The 16,248-nt window shown below is 45.4% G+C and overlaps 1 protein-coding gene across 1 annotated transcript in view; it reads left to right on the top strand.

Moving 5' to 3' along the window:
* MLH1 (mutL homolog 1) overlaps window positions 1-16,248 on the top strand; it is a 58,900-nt gene that overhangs the window by 7,859 nt on the left and 34,793 nt on the right. Inside the window, exons 4-11 of the mRNA XM_082637803.1 lie at window positions 13-86; window positions 1,718-1,790; window positions 2,902-2,993; window positions 4,430-4,472; window positions 4,613-4,701; window positions 6,664-6,776; window positions 9,601-9,694; window positions 10,626-10,779. Of these exons, the coding sequence (XP_082493929.1) occupies window positions 13-86; window positions 1,718-1,790; window positions 2,902-2,993; window positions 4,430-4,472; window positions 4,613-4,701; window positions 6,664-6,776; window positions 9,601-9,694; window positions 10,626-10,779 (732 nt within the window). The remainder of the gene's footprint in view (window positions 1-12; window positions 87-1,717; window positions 1,791-2,901; window positions 2,994-4,429; window positions 4,473-4,612; window positions 4,702-6,663; window positions 6,777-9,600; window positions 9,695-10,625; window positions 10,780-16,248) is intronic.

Here is a 16,248-nt window from a genome sequence, read left to right on the forward strand (position 1 = left end):
TTTTTTCCTTAGGCTTTGGCCAGCATAAGCCATGTGGCTCACGTCAGCATTACATCCAAAACAGCTGACGGGAAGTGTGCATACAGGTATAGTGCTGTCCTCTGCTATGTGTATAAATTCGTCCTGAAATGTGCTTTTTGCCTGTATCTCAAAGTAATCCTATCTGAACACCAATGTTATCTTTTTTGGCCTAGATCTTGGGTAACTTTTCTTTCCTGCCTTTGGATTAGTTGATAATCCACAGGGATCATCATAGGTAATAATCTTACTTTATGGACTCGTGAAAGGTACGATGTAACAGATTACAAGTGCCTAGCAAGGTGTCTGTTACACAGAGGAATTCTGAGTCCGTGGGAGCTGTGATGTCATTCTGCCCCTTTGCCCTTTGTCAGGATGTCGCCTTGGCCTGATTATGGGGCTGTGGCTGGGGTGCTGAAGGATCCTGGTTCCTTAGCTGCTCTGAGCCCCCCCGCCGCACCTTCCCACAGGTGGCCACTGGCTGTCTCTTATGTTGGCACAGTTTTCAGAGGCTGTTGAATGACCTTGGAACAGAACAAAGAGGGGATTCAGGGAATCAAAATCACACCTTTGTTTTCATAAGCACTGGCCATTCCCTAGTGAAAGATGGGTACTGAGTGTCTAATTCACGCCAAAAAACAGAATTTTTTTTTTATCCTACAGATTGTTAGTTTATATAGAAAACAGCTTCAACAAAGGGCAGTTCTGCCTGTTTCTCAGCCCTCTTTAACAGTTGAGTGTGTGCAGTAATGGAAGATGGAGCATTTCAGAGTCTGCAGCACTGGTGCTAGGGCGGGTTTACTCGATGCAAATTGTAATGGCCCTAGGACCTAGCTGGGCTGATATGATTAGTGTCCCTTCTGACAGACTGGGGGGCTGCTTGTGAGGGAATGTCTTCCGAAATAGTCTGGGACACAGGTTCCATTTCTTTGCCTTTGGGGTGTTATGCCCCTGCTTGGGACCTCTAGTAGCTCTCCTTCTGTGGCAGGATGAAATCGAGTCATTGTCATAGCAACTAGCACCCTCCCAATGCACTCAGTCCATCTTCCCAGCCTCTCCCCTCCACACATCCTCAGCTGCTGCATATTCTAAAGCTTCTTTGCTTTTGTTTATGTTTTTCCCCTCCTGGATGGTCTTCCCTGTTCTCTCCACCTGAGATTATACTGCTTCAGAGCCCAGGTGAATTGTCATCTCTTCTGTGACACTTCCCCCACCCCCACCCCCACCCCAGGCTAAATGTTTTCCTACTCTGGATCATGTAGCACCTTGTTCTACACTTAAGGGAAAAGTCTATCCCCTCACTAAATCAAGAACCTCCCAAGGCCTGCCTTTATTACAGGGCATTTACAGGCCTGATAACATGGTAGCCCCTCAATAAATGATTGCAGAATGATTGAAAAAAATTTTACAGTCATCTTAGGCAATGACAAAACTATTGTTTGTAGCCCAGAACTCATGAACTAAAAAGCAATATTTGCCAAAAAAACCCCAAAAAACAAAAAATGGATTTTCCCCCCTCCTTTGGTATCCGGTTAGAATGGTTATGGAAGTGGAAAAATAGAGGAAACCGGTAACTAAGACAATTTATAACATGGCTATATTTTAATCTATTGTTGGTGTAATTTACTTTTTTACTCTTCGGGTAAGTTTCTGTTCTTTTTTTTGTTAGCTCTCAGTAATCTCTTATGTTTTCTGATAGAGCACATTACTCAGATGGAAAGCTGAAAGCTCCACCTAAACCATGTGCAGGCAATCAAGGGACCCAGATCACAGTAAGAGTGGTACACGGGAGGGGAAATTTTTGAAAGAGAGCTTTGTATAAATATTGAAGTAAAAAACAAAATTGTCTTTGAGTTCTCAAAGGATTAAAAAAATGAATATTTACTAGTTAATGGGAGCCCCAAGATATCACCCTGTAAGAAAGAGAAATGATTATTGACTTTTGTGGCATGGCAGCCTGCCCACCGCCTCCTTTTTTTTTTAAGAGGCTGGGAGTTTCTTCTCTTGAGACCACAGAAGTCTGTGGCAGGGTAGCTGGCATTGAAAGAACCTTAAGCTTGGCTCCAGTTGAGAAGTCAGAGTCTTAGCCTTGCCACTCAGTGGTTGTGTGTCCAGAGGCAAGTCATTTAATGTCGCTTAACCTCACTTTGCTCATCTATCAAGGAAGGATGTAATGAAGAATATCTGCCACTCACAGGGCTCTGAGTAACAGATTGTATCATTAATTAGGAGAAAGTCTGTTACACTGCCTTACTTCTGTGGTGCCACATTTAGTCTCTTCCCGTTCCGAAATCCCATAAAGCACCCCACTGTCATGTACACATCCCACCCTACCACCCTCAGCCCCAGCCAGAGCACATCTCCTCGAAGGTTCCAAGCCCTGGGCTTGATGAGGCAGGTGGAGGGGGTGGTGGGGGCCGAAATGAACGTGTACTTCGCAGTGCACGTTAAGGGGGAATCCTGTACCTGGGACCACAGTGTAATTTCCAAGAACCCCTAAAAGATCTGATAATTATTCTTAGTTTGCAAAATAGGTTTGAATGTCATATGGTATTGTAATTGTTTATAAGTTTATGTTTGCCCCACTAAATCTTGTGCTATTCTGGGCAGTACTGTGCTTCATTTGTCTTCTTATTCCCAGCATAAGGCAAAGAGCCTTGACACAGAGGTAGCCCCCAGTACCTATCTGAGAAATCAGTGAGTGAAGCGGGAGGCAGGTGAAATATCCCTTCTTTCTTTTGTTAAGGCTGCCCCATCTCTTGCCCCTCCCCTAATGCTTAGAACTGTGCTGGTGGTAAATGTAGTTGGATTCTCTGCCTTAAGACCCAGCTTTATTTCCATCTATTTCTGTGAGTTTACAAGAAAAATTAATCTTCTATTCAGGTAGAGGACCTTTTTTACAACATATCCACAAGGAGGAAAGCTTTAAAAAATCCAAGTGAAGAGTATGGGAAAATTCTGGAAGTTGTCGGCAGGTACAGTCCAAAATCTGGGCGGGGGTCTCTGAATCACTCTCTCACCAAAGGAATGTGTTCCGCTGCTCAGAAATTGAGAACAGTTGCTGAGCTAGATGGTAAGCAGCAGTACTAGCCTACAGATTGTTTCTGGTCAAGGTTTAGTCACCAGTTCTGGGTTGTCTTTCATGTCCCCAGGAGAGAGCAGGAGTTGGTCTCTGTATCAGTGAGGGTCCTTTGGTGGCAGGCAAAACAAACTGACTGTACTAACTTGAGCCCAAAAGACGTTTATTGAAAGGCGAGGAGTGACTCAGCAAGTGGAAAGAAGTGTGTGGACGGCTGCTCCTTGGGGAGAACAAGAAGCAGGGTGGCTTCAGGGATTTAATACAGTGGCCCTGCTCCAACTGTTTTCATTCCTTTCCTGACTCTGCTCAAGAGCCTGTCTCCTGGGAGAGTGCATCTTATTGGCATAGCCTGGGTCCCCCCATCGTGTGCCCACATTTGTGGGGAGAAGATTTCTTGACTGGCAGTCTAAGGATATATCAAGTGAAATGGGGAAGAGGTAGTGTCCCAAAGGAAGACTAGGGGCTGTTAACAGATTGAGAAGGGACTCAGGGCAGGTGAAAACAACATTATGTCCAGGATTGACTTAACCTGCTAGTACAGTGGCCCCAGCATGGCTCTCTGAGCCTGCGTGTCCTTGAATTGTAACAGAGGTGTGTTAACTATTTCTCAGTATTGCTACAAAAATTAAAATCAGTAAAACATTTACCTCTATTAAAGTGGAACAGACACATCAAGTTTTTTTGCTTTTTTTCCCCTGGAATCGTATGAATCAGTATCACAATATTAATTAGCTCCTGGAAATAGAGGAGTTCTGGTTGGCTGTTTTTAGTTCTAGGTGTGATAAGTGAACTAATTGTTACTGAATAAGTGCGTTTGGTTAGACACAATCCTCCAGGTCCTGAGGCCCATGGAGGGAGGAGTAGTAAATGATAGCCAACCAAGAAAAGGCTGGGAGATACTAGGACAGGACCTCGGGGGAGAAGAAGCGGGTGGGGAGGGCGTGTGTTGGGGACTCTGAGACAGAACAACAGAGTGCAGGGGGTGTTCAGGCTACATTCTCAAGATGTCTTTGAGGCAACCCAGATCTTTTGAGTTTGTGAAAATAAAACTGTAGGCAACGAGGAGATTGTATTGAAATATCCTTGAGTCTAGTCAGCAACGTATAGAAGCAAAGTTTTTTGTTTTTTATTCGATTCTGCCACATTTAGCATTGATATCTTCATGTCGTCTCTGTTGGCTTATTTTCCTGTGGGTAAAATATGACATTTAAAGATACTTTTGTTTGTATATATATTTGTTTAGATTACTTAACCAGTTTGTTTAACTGAAATGGGGCATGTACTCTGCATTTGGCCACTCTTTTTTTACTGTTTTGTTTTTTTCTCTGCCAGGTATTCAGTACACAATTCAGGCATTAGTTTCTTGGTTAAAAAAGTAAGTTCTTGATTTATAGGGGATGGTTATGTATTGTAAAAGAAGAAAGGATTTTTTTATAGTTGCCCGTGGAGATGAGGTTACGGTGTTTCAGTCAGCCCTGTGAGACAGTAAGTTGGATCTTCTGTTCTGTTTATCAGCAAGGTGAGACGGTAGCCGACGTCAGGACACTGCCCAATGCCACAACCGTGGACAACATTCGCTCCATTTTTGGAAATGCTGTTAGCCGGTATGTCGATAATTTATATTTTTAAAACTCTGCGTTCCGTCACATTATTTTGGAATCTGTTAACACCTGCCTTAAGAGTTTGCTTTAACCAAATATGCAGGCTTGTTTTCATGCTTCAGGCTTAGTGTCATGTTTCAGATTATTTCATGGAATCAACCCTTCTTGGGTGCATGTCATCTCCTAGATGCTCTGGCTATGAATCAGTGTGTTCTCTCTAGATCTCTGCCTTCAAAATATCTCCAGTATAGGAGAATTCTTCCAGTGCTCCCTCTTGTCCTTGTATTTTCATTATCATCACTTTAGGATTGCATTTATTATCATTCAACATTTATTAATTGCCTCCTATATTCCAGTCTTTGTGTCAGAAGTTAAGGTTATAAAGACAAATAAAATGTTTCTGCCCTTAAACATTTGCCTGTCTGGTGGCAAGCAGTTTTGTGTCACCAAACCTTCATTGTCAAGGAAAGCCTAAGCGGGAAAATTGCTTGTATTATTATAGATTTTTCACGGCACTCCCTTCTGTGGGTGAAAACCACTGTTTCTATCACAGATCCATAGCTAAATCTCAGGACTTTGCAAAGCCCAAAGTTCCTGTGTCATAATCTGAGGGGAAAAATACTAAGAGCCTTCTATATGCCAGGTGTGCACCAGATGCTGGGGGGGGTGGGGTACACAGATGAACTAGATAGCCCCTGACTTCACTTTTTCCAATAACCTTAAAAGCAGGAGCAATAGTCCTAGAACTCAGTTTTCTACTTTGAAGGACAAATTACTCACTCTTGGAATAAAACCATGTTCCTAGCTATGGAACAGTCAATTTGCTTTTAATTACCCTTTTCTTACTAATTAAGTATTAAGGAATTGTTTTTTCAGCTGTGCTCCCAGAGCAAAAAGGGAGCTCTGTTGTACAGTGAAACTTTTAGGAGCTCATTGACCAAATTTTAAGACTCAGAATTAGTTGTTATGAAATTCCTAGGGACTGTAAGAGAGCAGCAGTTCCCAAAATATGTTTCCAGAACACCAGCCTCTTTTTTGGGGAAGAGAGGGTTTGCTGGTTCACCGTGTGGTGGAAGAAAGGCGAGCTGTGCCCTCTACTCAGATTGGGAGCACACACCACTGCCTGCAAAGCATCCTCCATCCATCCAGCAAGTGCTTAATGAGCAAGTGCTCCTTGCTGGGTGCTGTGCTGTGTGGTAGAGATATTCAGTAGGGAATAAAGCAGAAAGGATTCTTGCCATCAGAGGACTCATATTCTAGTTGGAAAGACACAGGAAATAATTATTCCATTCATTAGTGACTGTGCTATATGCCTTAAAGGAAAAGTATAAGGTGGGGGGATCTCCTGTGGTTGGGGAGAGGGATTGTCATAGAAGGCTCTTTGAGGAAGTGGTCCCCAAGTTACGGGGGATAAAGAGGAATTAATTAGCTAGCAGTGGGAGCTTTCCAGGCAGAGGGACCAGCACTTGTGAGGCCCTCTGGCAGAAATGCATGTGGCTTGTGGGAGAACCTCCTTTCACCTGTTAGCCTCCCCTCCCCATAAACACACTCTGGGGAGCACCACACAGGAGCCCCGTCGTGGTGCCCATCAGCAGAGTGAGGAATTCAGCAGAGATGAGTTCTTTGGAATCTCATCTTTGGGACTTAGTTACTAAGATACATAAAAGTTTCGGCAAAATAAGGTCTCAGAGCCTGGACTTGCTGTGTCCTAGCAGTGACGGTGACGCTTGGCATGTAACATATTATAAGTGCTTGAAAACACTAGCTAGGTGGGTAGGTGGGTGGATGGATGGACAGACGGATGGATGGGAGGGCCCCGGGGATCTCAGTGAACCAAGTCGCAGGGGTCCACATTTGGCAGTCAGTTTATGGGAAGGAGCCCTGATTTTTCCAACTCTGATTCTTTAGAAAGTGTGAATTTTCCATTTTTTTCCCAAAGCCTCAAAATTTCTCTTTTCCAATCAGAGAATTGATAGAAGTTGGGTGTGAGGATAAAACCCTCGCCTTCAAAATGAATGGCTACATATCCAATGCAAACTACTCGGTGAAGAAGTGCATCTTCTTACTCTTCATCAATCGTAAGTGAGAAAGAGCCACGTGGGGAAATCTATCCACAGGGAACTTTAGGGGGCCATGGAAAAATTCCTCATGGACAGGTTTGATTACACCCGTGGAAACCTCATGCCGAAATGTGGTTTAATTTCTTCCCTTAGTCTGCTCAGCCCTCTCACATGTGCTCATTGTTGGCTGACAGTTGGAGAGTCTGGTTCTTGCCTGTGAGAGGGTGCCCAGGAGACGGTATCCCAGGTCCCTGGGAGCCAGTTCAGCCTGCTCGCCTGCTGGCCTCAGAGCCTTTACCAGCAGGCCCTGGGCAGATCTTTGTTCTCTCCTTATATCAAGGCCCACCATCAGAAATTGCACAGCAGGATACAGGGAGGGGGTATCTCAGGTGCAGGCAGTATTTGTTTTTTTTAATTGAAGTATAGTTAATTGGGAGTTCCCTGGCGGTCTAGTGGTTAGGACTCAGTGCTTTCACTGCCATGGCCTGGGTTCAATCCCTGGTTGGGGAACTAAGATCCCATGAGCTGCACGTAGCGGCCAAAAAAAAAAAGAAGTAGTATAGTTGGTTTACAGTATTGTATTAGTTTTAGGTATACAGCAAAGTGAGTCAGTTACACATCTATATATATATTTTCAGATTCTTTTTCATTATAGGTTATTACAAGATACTGAATATAGTTCCCCGTGCTATACAGTAAATCCTTGTTGTTTGTTTTATATATAGTGGTGTGTATTGGTTAATCCCATGCTCCTATTCTTCTCCCCACTTTCCCCATTGGTAACCATAAGTTTGTTTTCTGTCTGTGAGTCTTTCTGTTTTGTAAATAAGTTCATTTGTATTATTTTTCAGATTCCACATGTAAGTGATATCATATAATATTTGTCTTTCTCTGACTTCACTTAGTATGGTAATCTCTAGGTCCATCTGTGTTGCTACAAATGGCAGTATTTCATTCTTTTTTATGATTGAGTAATATTGTGTATATACATATATACACCACATTTTCTTATTAAAAAAAATTATTTATTTGGCTGCGTCAGGTCTTAGTTGCAGCATGTGGGATCTAGTTCCCTGTCCAGGGATTGAACCTGGGCCCCCTGCATTGGGAGTGCAGAGTCTTAGCCACTGGACCACTAGGGAAGTCCCTAAACCACATCTTCTTAATCCACTCATCTGTTGATGGACATTCAGGTTGCTTCCATGTCTTTGCTGTTATAAATAGTGCTGCTGTGAATGTTGGGGTGCCTTTTTGAGTTAGAGTTTTCTTCTTTTCTGGATATATGCACAGGAGTGGGATTGCTGGTTCATATGGTAGTTCTATTTTTAGTTTTTTAAGGAACCTCCATACTGTTCTCCATAGTGGCTGTATCAATTTACATTCTCACCAACAGTGTAGGAGGGTTCCCTTTTCGCCACACCCTCTCCAGCATTTGTTATTTGTAGACTTTTTAGAGGTTAGGTCAGACTCTTATGTGTGTCATTCACTTATCTACACACTGGGCAGGCTCACTCAGGTGGCAGGGACAAAGAACACTCCTTAGGCATATCTCAAGTTCAGAAATCTCAGCTGAGGGGCTCCAGCTGTCCTTTTGTCAGATTACACAGTACAGCAGCTGTGTATTATTGAGGCAGCTGTGGGTGATGTAGTGAGCACTCAGAATAATAGTCTCCTCATTGCTAAGATCACGGCCGGTCTTCTCATTGGAAATAAAAAGATGTGGCATATCCTTGGCTCCATCAACGCAGGACAGCAGGTCATCAGCAGGTCATTGGTCTGAGGAGAAAAGAGAGCTGTGTTGTATGAAGATCTTCCTCTAATTTTAGTCGTTTTTTTTTGAAAGCAGCTCCTTTTTTAAAAAAAATTATTTTATTTTTGGCTGCATTGGGCCTTTGTTGTTGCACACGGGCTTTCTCTAGTTGTGTCATGTGGGCTTCTCATTGTGGTGGCTTCTCTTGTTGTGGAGCACGGACTCTAGGCGCATGGGCTTCAGTAGTTGTGGCACATGGGCTTTCTCTAGTTGTGGCATGCGGGCTTCTCATTGTGGTGGCTTCTCATGTGGAGCACGGACTCTAGGTGCATGGGCTTCAGTTGTTGTGGCACATGGGCTCAGTATTTGTGGCACACAGGCTCTAGAGCGCAGGCTCAGTAGTTTTGGAGCACCAGCTTAGTTGCTCCATGGCATGTGGGATCTTCCTGGACCAGGGCTCAAACGCGTGTCCCCTGCATTGGCAGGTGGATTCTTAACCACTGCACCACCAGGGAAGCCCTGATTTTAGTCTTATCTCTCCCAGCTTTTATTGTTTTCCACCCCCTCAAGCCTGCCTCATTTCCTAAATTACCTTCAACGTGCATTCAGATATTTCTACCACCTGAAATGCCTGGAAAACGCACTCTTAACCTTAAGTACTCCTTTTGGCTCCCCTACTGTTGGAGGTCCCTGAGCAGAGGTAGCTGCTCCCTCCCCTGTGGTCCTTACCGCTGGGAGTTGGAATTAGGTTTATTTACCAGAGTTTGTCTCCCAGCTTGTGGCACGTGTGGTAGGTCCCCATGATGTATTTGCAGAATGAAATTCTGAGCAAGGGCACGTGGTCCACCTGGACTGGCAGGGGGAAGGGATTGGGGAGGCAGAATTGACTGCCCTGTCGTATTCCTGCTACTCGGGTAAGAGGAGAGCCCCAATCCCACAGTGAGATGCTGAGGAGTCGTAATGGTAAAGGGGGCTGATGTGGATGTCACCCCAGAGGTGTTCTGCCTGAGCTGATGTCATGGCATAGTATAGGTGTGCACCTGTCACCTCACCCCTTGGGACAGATTTGAGCTAATTACTTTTATTTTCTAGATCGTCTGGTAGAGTCAGCTTCCTTAAGAAAAGCCATAGAAACGGTGTATGCAGCATATTTGCCCAAAAACACACACCCGTTCCTGTACCTCAGGTAATGCAGCTCTGAAATCCTTACCCAAGACTCACAAGGAAGAGTAATTCTGTCCAGCGGTCCTCTTTGAAAGAGATGGACTTGCTAATTAGCCTGGTCAGAGTGAATCCCATACCCCACTGGCACAGGTTGTTCTTTCCCTTTTCACAGGTAAAGGGTACAATTTTCCTTTATTTATTCACTCCTGCACAATCCCATTGAGAGGCTCCCTTGTGCCAGGCAGTGTGTTAGTGAAACAAAGGTGAATAAGGTCTTGCCCCTGCACCAGGAGGAACCTGCCCGAACCTGGCAGAGAAACCCTTCCTTCTCCAGGGTCTGTCCAGTGCCCTCTACCTACAAAGATCCACACTACAACGCTCCATTATCAGAGCCAGCAGTGAATGGTGGATTTGGCCTGAGGCAATAAGTTGATAGCTGGCACAGCCTCTAAACTGACTTTTGTATTACATTTTAATGTTAGAAAGTTCTCTCACATATACTGTTTTGATCTCCATGTAATACTGAGCAGTAAATAGGGACAGGTTCATGGTTACAGATGGGAGCACCAGTCCAGAGAAGTTAAGTGCCTTGGCCCTGGGTTATGTAATGAGAAATTCCACTAGTTCCGGAGAGGTGATAATAACAGCTGACGTCTGATAAACATGCTGGGTATGTGCGAAGTGCTTTACACGAGTTTAATCCCCACCATGTATTATGTCCAGTTCACAAGTGAGGAAACCGAGGCATAGAAAGATGCTGTAACTTACCCACAGCCACTCAGCTCTCAAGTAGCAGAGTCAGCATTTGAACGCAGGTCACTCAGACTTGACCTTGAAGTCTTAACCGCTGTGTTATTCGGCCTCAAGTCTTCCACCCACCACATATACCGTGAGTGAACTGCCCGCCCCCATTCTTCACCATGTGAGGTAACTCTTCTCTTTTTTCCTGCCAGTTTAGAAATCAGCCCCCAGAATGTGGATGTCAACGTGCACCCCACGAAGCACGAAGTTCACTTCCTGCACGAGGACAGCATCCTGGAGCGGGTGCAGCAGCACGTTGAGAGTAGGCTCCTGGGCTCCAACGCCTCCAGGACCTATTTCACCCAGGTGGGGGCACTTCACCCAGCTCTTTCTCTGGTGCCTTTGCCACCTTAAATGTGCCCTGTCACATGAGAGCCCAGGTTTTTGACGGTTGCTTTAGGATTTTCTTTCAGCAGCATTTCCTTCTTTGAACCCAACTGTGAAGGTTTTGTGGAGTTATTCCTGGGCCTGGAGTCATAAGCCCTGAGTTCTTCTCTCTGCCTCCTTCTGACCTTAGACTCCCTTCCTAGGAAAATGAGCTGTCTGAAACAGAGTAGGGCGCCGCTCCCCTGTGTTCTCCACCGGAGACGTTCAGAGGAGGCTGATTCCGCATACCTAGGGCAGAGTGCAGGGGCCAGGCTCTGGAGAGGCAGGGGGGAGGGCGGGGCCTCTCGTGTCAGACCTTGGTTACTGCCATGTGACTAACCTTCCCTGGCCTCCGTGTCCCCCTCAGTAAAGGTGGAAGTGGTCACCCCCACATCCAAGGACGGTTACAAGTGGTTGGTGAACAGCAGATGGAAAGTGGTCCAGGACCTGGCACTGTTCATCTTATTACAATTATCCAGGTTCTAAGTGCTTTGATTATAAACTGCTCCCCCTCTCTGGGGCCTTAGTTTTCCCATCTGTAGAATAGTGGGTTGATAATATGATCTCCTGTCCCAGTTCTGAGATGACAACATTTCTGGGCAGTCCTGTACTGTATTCATAGTGAGGATGGGTTCATCAGAAGCACAGCAGACACCAAAACTACAGAAATGGAAACATTTTCCCTGTTAAATTACACTGGGTCCTGCAAGCAGAGAGTGGGTTTCTGTGAGCCCTGCTTCTCAGAAAACTTTCCGAGTGACCAAGCAGATGAGTGCTTCCCATAAGAGTATTCACGGTTACCACCTGGAAAGAACCTAGGTGGGAGACCAGCAGCGAAATGAACGCACTTGGGGCAGCCCTGGGGTCCACACGCCTGGAGGTTGCTGGGGCTGAGGATAGGGTGTGTGTGAGCCATTGGAGCAGGAGCTGCACAGGGTGTGCTCCATAACTGGCAGGTGGTTTTTATCCGTTGTTGCTCAGCACCCTTTACTGCTCCCTCCCCAAATATGTGCTGAGGCTCCCCCATGGGCAAGGTGCTGCTGGGTACGGTCTCCATCCCATGAGAGAGAAAAACAGAGACTTAGGAGGAGGGAGGAGGGGCTCCTGTCCTGGGCTTGGGCCTTAGAGATGTGAAAGAAGGGATGTGGCGCCTGGGCCCCCAAGGCTGAGAAGGAATTAGGTGGGCAGAAGGGGACAAGGAGTGCACAGGGCGTTTCTGGCGGAGGAAAGGACGAGGATACAGGCCTCGGAGAGGTGGGGGGGGCGGGGCGGGTGCAAGAGAACAGGTGTTGAGGATCTGAATGCTCAGCATGCTGAGTCAGTGTTTTCTATGCCGGCTGCCATTAGAATCACCTGGGAATCGTTTAGATAATACCTGGGCCCTCCCCAAACCAATAAATCAATCTCAGGGGGTGGGGACTGGGCATCAGTAGTTTTTAAAAGCTTTGCCGGGTGCTGGCATGTGCAGCCGGGGTTAAGCAACGCGGAGCCTGCGTGTTGAAGGCCTACGCTCACTGCAGAATTCAGGCCAGATCGAGAGGTTTTTATCAGTAAGTTAAGGAGTAAGGAGTTTAGACCTTGACTTGATGGGAATTGATGGGATCTGGTTTGCATTTTATTTATTTATTTATTTATTTATTTATTTTGTGGTACGCGGGCCTCTCACTGTTGTGGCCTCTCCCGTTGCGGAGCACAGGCTCCAGACACGCAGGCTCAGCGGCCATGGCTCACGGGCCCAGCCGCTCCGCGGCATGTGGGACCTTCCCAGACCGGGGCACGAACCCGTGTCCCCTGCATCGGCAGGCAGACTCTCAACCACTGTGCCACCAGGGAAGCCTTGGTTTGCATTTTATGAAGAGCTCTCTGGCTGTGGCCTGGAGAGTGGATGGAAACCCACAGCGACTTGGGACAAGTGGGGAGGGGGTCTGAGCAGAGGACGTGGCTCCATTCACTAATAGTTAAAAATCTGGAATTGCCAGCACCTGGACATGGGTTGGCTGGTGGGGAGTTGGGGGAGAGGCCCAGAGGAAGGGGTTCACCAGAGATCCAGGAGGAATCTGTCGCTCCACTGGGAAAAGAACCTCTCAATTTTCCTCTTTGTCTGATCTCGCGTGAGGCAGATTCATTTAGTTAGATTATGTTTTATTTCCCGAAAGAACTCTGCATCGTCCTGACCAGTGTGTCTTTAGAAGGAAGGTGGGTTTCTGGATCAGAGGGCCTCCCTCTGTTAGTGCATTGCTCTGCGTGGAGGGCTCCAAACTCAGGTTGTCCCTGCTCCTGTGGGGTCAGCAGAACACCTTGCCCTGCCAACAGCAGGTTGCCCTGGCTCCTGACCTTCTGGCTGTGGGTCACCTTCGTCCTGCTCCCCAGCTTGTGCCTTGCACTCCACTCCAGGGGCTAGTACAGCAAGAGCCCTGGTTTGCTGTGAGGCCATTTGGTATGGAAATCGGGAACCCTGGCGGCTCTTGCAGTTTGTTCCAACTCTGTCGTATTGGACAAGGTATTTCACTTTTCAGGACTTTAAAATTACTGTCTGCAAAGTAGTTGTGTTACTTTCTGCCTCCCAAAATCCACGTGTGGAAGTTGCACAGGCAAATGAAGTAAGTGCATCGCAAGGGCTTTTTAAACTGTCCCAGGAGACTTTTTCCTTTTTGAGCAGAGTTGCTACTGTAACTTCTAATTATTATTTAACTCTTTATTACTGAATCTTTCTAAACACACAGAAAAGCAGGTAGTACAGCAAATCTCCATGTACCTATCACCCAGTTTCAACAAACCATCAACACTTGGCCATCTTTGTTTTCTCTCTCCCTCTCCCACTTGAGGGTGGGGGATGGGGAGGAGTATTTTTTAATTAATTCTTAATTTTTATTATTTATTTATTTATTTATTTGGCTGCGTTGGGTCTTAGTTGCGACACCCGGGATCTTCATTGCAGTACTCGGGCTTCTCTCTAGTTGTGGCATGTGGGTTTTCTCTCTCTAGTTGAGGTGCACGGGCTCAGTAGTTGTGGCACACGGGCTTAGTTGCCCATGGCATGTGGGATCTTAGTTCCCCAACTGGGGATCGAACCCAAGTCCCCTGCATTGGAAGGCGGATTCTTTACCACCAGACCACTGGGGAAGTCCCTGGGGAGGAGTATTTTAAAGCAGATTCCAGGCACTTATTTTTCCCCTAGTACTGCATTATGCATCTAAAAACATTTTTTTTCCTTATACAATCACAATGTCCTTTTACACCTAATACAATTAATAGTAATAATACCATTTCACATCCAGTCCGTATTCAGATACCCCAATTGTTCAAAAAAATATCTTTTTATAAAAGTAGCTTTGTTCCGGAATTCCCTGGCACTCCAGTGGGTAGGACTCAGTGCTTTCACTGCCATGGGCCCAGGTTCAATCCCTGGTCGCAGAACTAAGATCCTGCAAGCCGTGTGGCACGGCCAAAAAAAAAAAAAAGTAGCTTTGTTCAAATCTGTATCCAGTCAAGTTCCACTCATGTATTTGGTTATGTCTCTTTGAAACTAGGAAGATCACCCTACCTTTTTTGCTTATAGTCCTTATTAGCTTATTTTGAAGGTGTCCTGTAGAAAAATGCACATTTTGGGTTAGCCGATTGCTTCTTCTTAGTGTCCTTTAACTTGTTTCAATCCTCCATATTTCCTATAAACTGAAAATTAGATCTAGAGGTATGATTATATTCAGATTAAAAAAAATGTTTGCAAGAATTTGTGATAGATGATGCCATGTACTTTTTTTAAAAAAAATTTATGGCTGCATTGGGTCTTTGCTGCACGTGGGCTTTCTCTAGTTGCAGCAAGCGGGGGCTACTCTGTTGCAGCGCGCAGACTTCTCATTGTGGTGGCTTCTCGTTGCGGAGCACGGCCTCTAGGTGCGCAGGCTCAGTAGTTGTGGCTTGCAGGCTCTAGAGCGCAGGCTCAGTCATTGTGGTGCACGGGCTTAGTTGCTCCGCGGCATGTGGGATCTTACCGGACCAGGGCTCGAACCCGTGTCCCCTGCATTGGCAGGCGGATTCTTAACCACTGTGCCAGCAGGGAAGCCCCTGCCATGTACTTTCTATCAAATCCCAGCAGGAGGCGCGTGATGGCTTGTTCTATCATCCTGGTGTTAAGATTTCTCAGCAGGCTTAGCTGGTGACAGCCTGATTCCTTCACCATGAAGTTCACTATTAGTGATTAGCTTAAAGGTTTCACCATTCATTGATGACCATTGCCTGCATCAGTTATTTCATTAGGATTGCAAGATTATGATTTTCTGATTTTATTATTTCTTCTTTATTAATAAGCTATAATTTTCTGTACAGAAAAATTTTCACTCATTTGTTAGAGCTATCAGGTTATCCTGAAATACAGTTCATACCAGAAAGTAAGGATAAATGCTGAGTTCTATGCCTTTGATGATCAATTTGCAGGGAAATGGGTTGGTGTCCTAGCAATGTCCAGTAACATTTAATGACTTTTTTCTGTCTCTCCCTCTCTCCCTCCCTCTTTTGCTTCTTCTCCATTTTTCTCTCTTTTAGTATTTTGTCATAGTTGTTAACAAGCATCATAACTCAATCAGTTGTAGTCAAATTATTCCATCTTTGGCCAGCAGAAGCCCCTTCAGGCTGGGGCTGTTGTCCTTTTGACCCAATCCTTGTGTCTGGTGAGACAGGATGTTTGTAGGCTCACTCTGTACTTACCCAGCCCAAGCCCTGGAATTGGCCACTTTTCCAAGGAACTCTGGTTTATTTTAGTGGGGAATGGCATTTAGACACTATAATCTGGGATCGGGGGACCTCATTGCTACTGGGTGGGTCATGGCTTTCAGGCCTTTCCAGTGGACAGACCTACGAAATATGTATGTTTAAATACATACATAGTCAGTAGGAAGGTAGTTGCCAGAGCTAGAGGGGAGGGGAGAATGGGGAGTTACTGTTTAATGGGTAGAGAGTTTCCGTTTGGGAGGATGGATGTTGGTGATGGTTGCACAACAGTGTGAATGTACTTAATGCCACAGGACTGTATACTTGAAAATGGTTAAATGATAAATTTTATGTTATGTATACTTTACCACAATAAAAAAATAAAATATCTTATGGCAGCAAAAAAATAAAAAGTAGACAAAAATATGAGAGTTTTACACTAGTATTTTTATATCAAACGAGTTTTTATTTTATTTTTTTAAGGGTTTTTTTTGATAAATTTATTTTATTTATTTTATTTTTGGCTGCGTTGGGTCTTCATTGCTGCATGCGGGCTTTCTCTAGTTGCGGCGAGCGGGGGCTATTCTTTGTTGCGGTGTGCAGGCTTCTCATTGTGGTGGCTTCTCTTGTTGTGGAGCATGGGCTCTAGGCACGCGGGCTTCAGTAGTTGTGGCACGTGGGCTCAGTAGTTGTGGCTAATGG

This window comes from Mesoplodon mirus (assembly GCF_964341445.2).
Source record: "Mesoplodon mirus genome assembly, chromosome: 12".
In the NCBI taxonomy this organism is placed as follows: Eukaryota; Metazoa; Chordata; class Mammalia; order Artiodactyla; family Ziphiidae; genus Mesoplodon; species Mesoplodon mirus.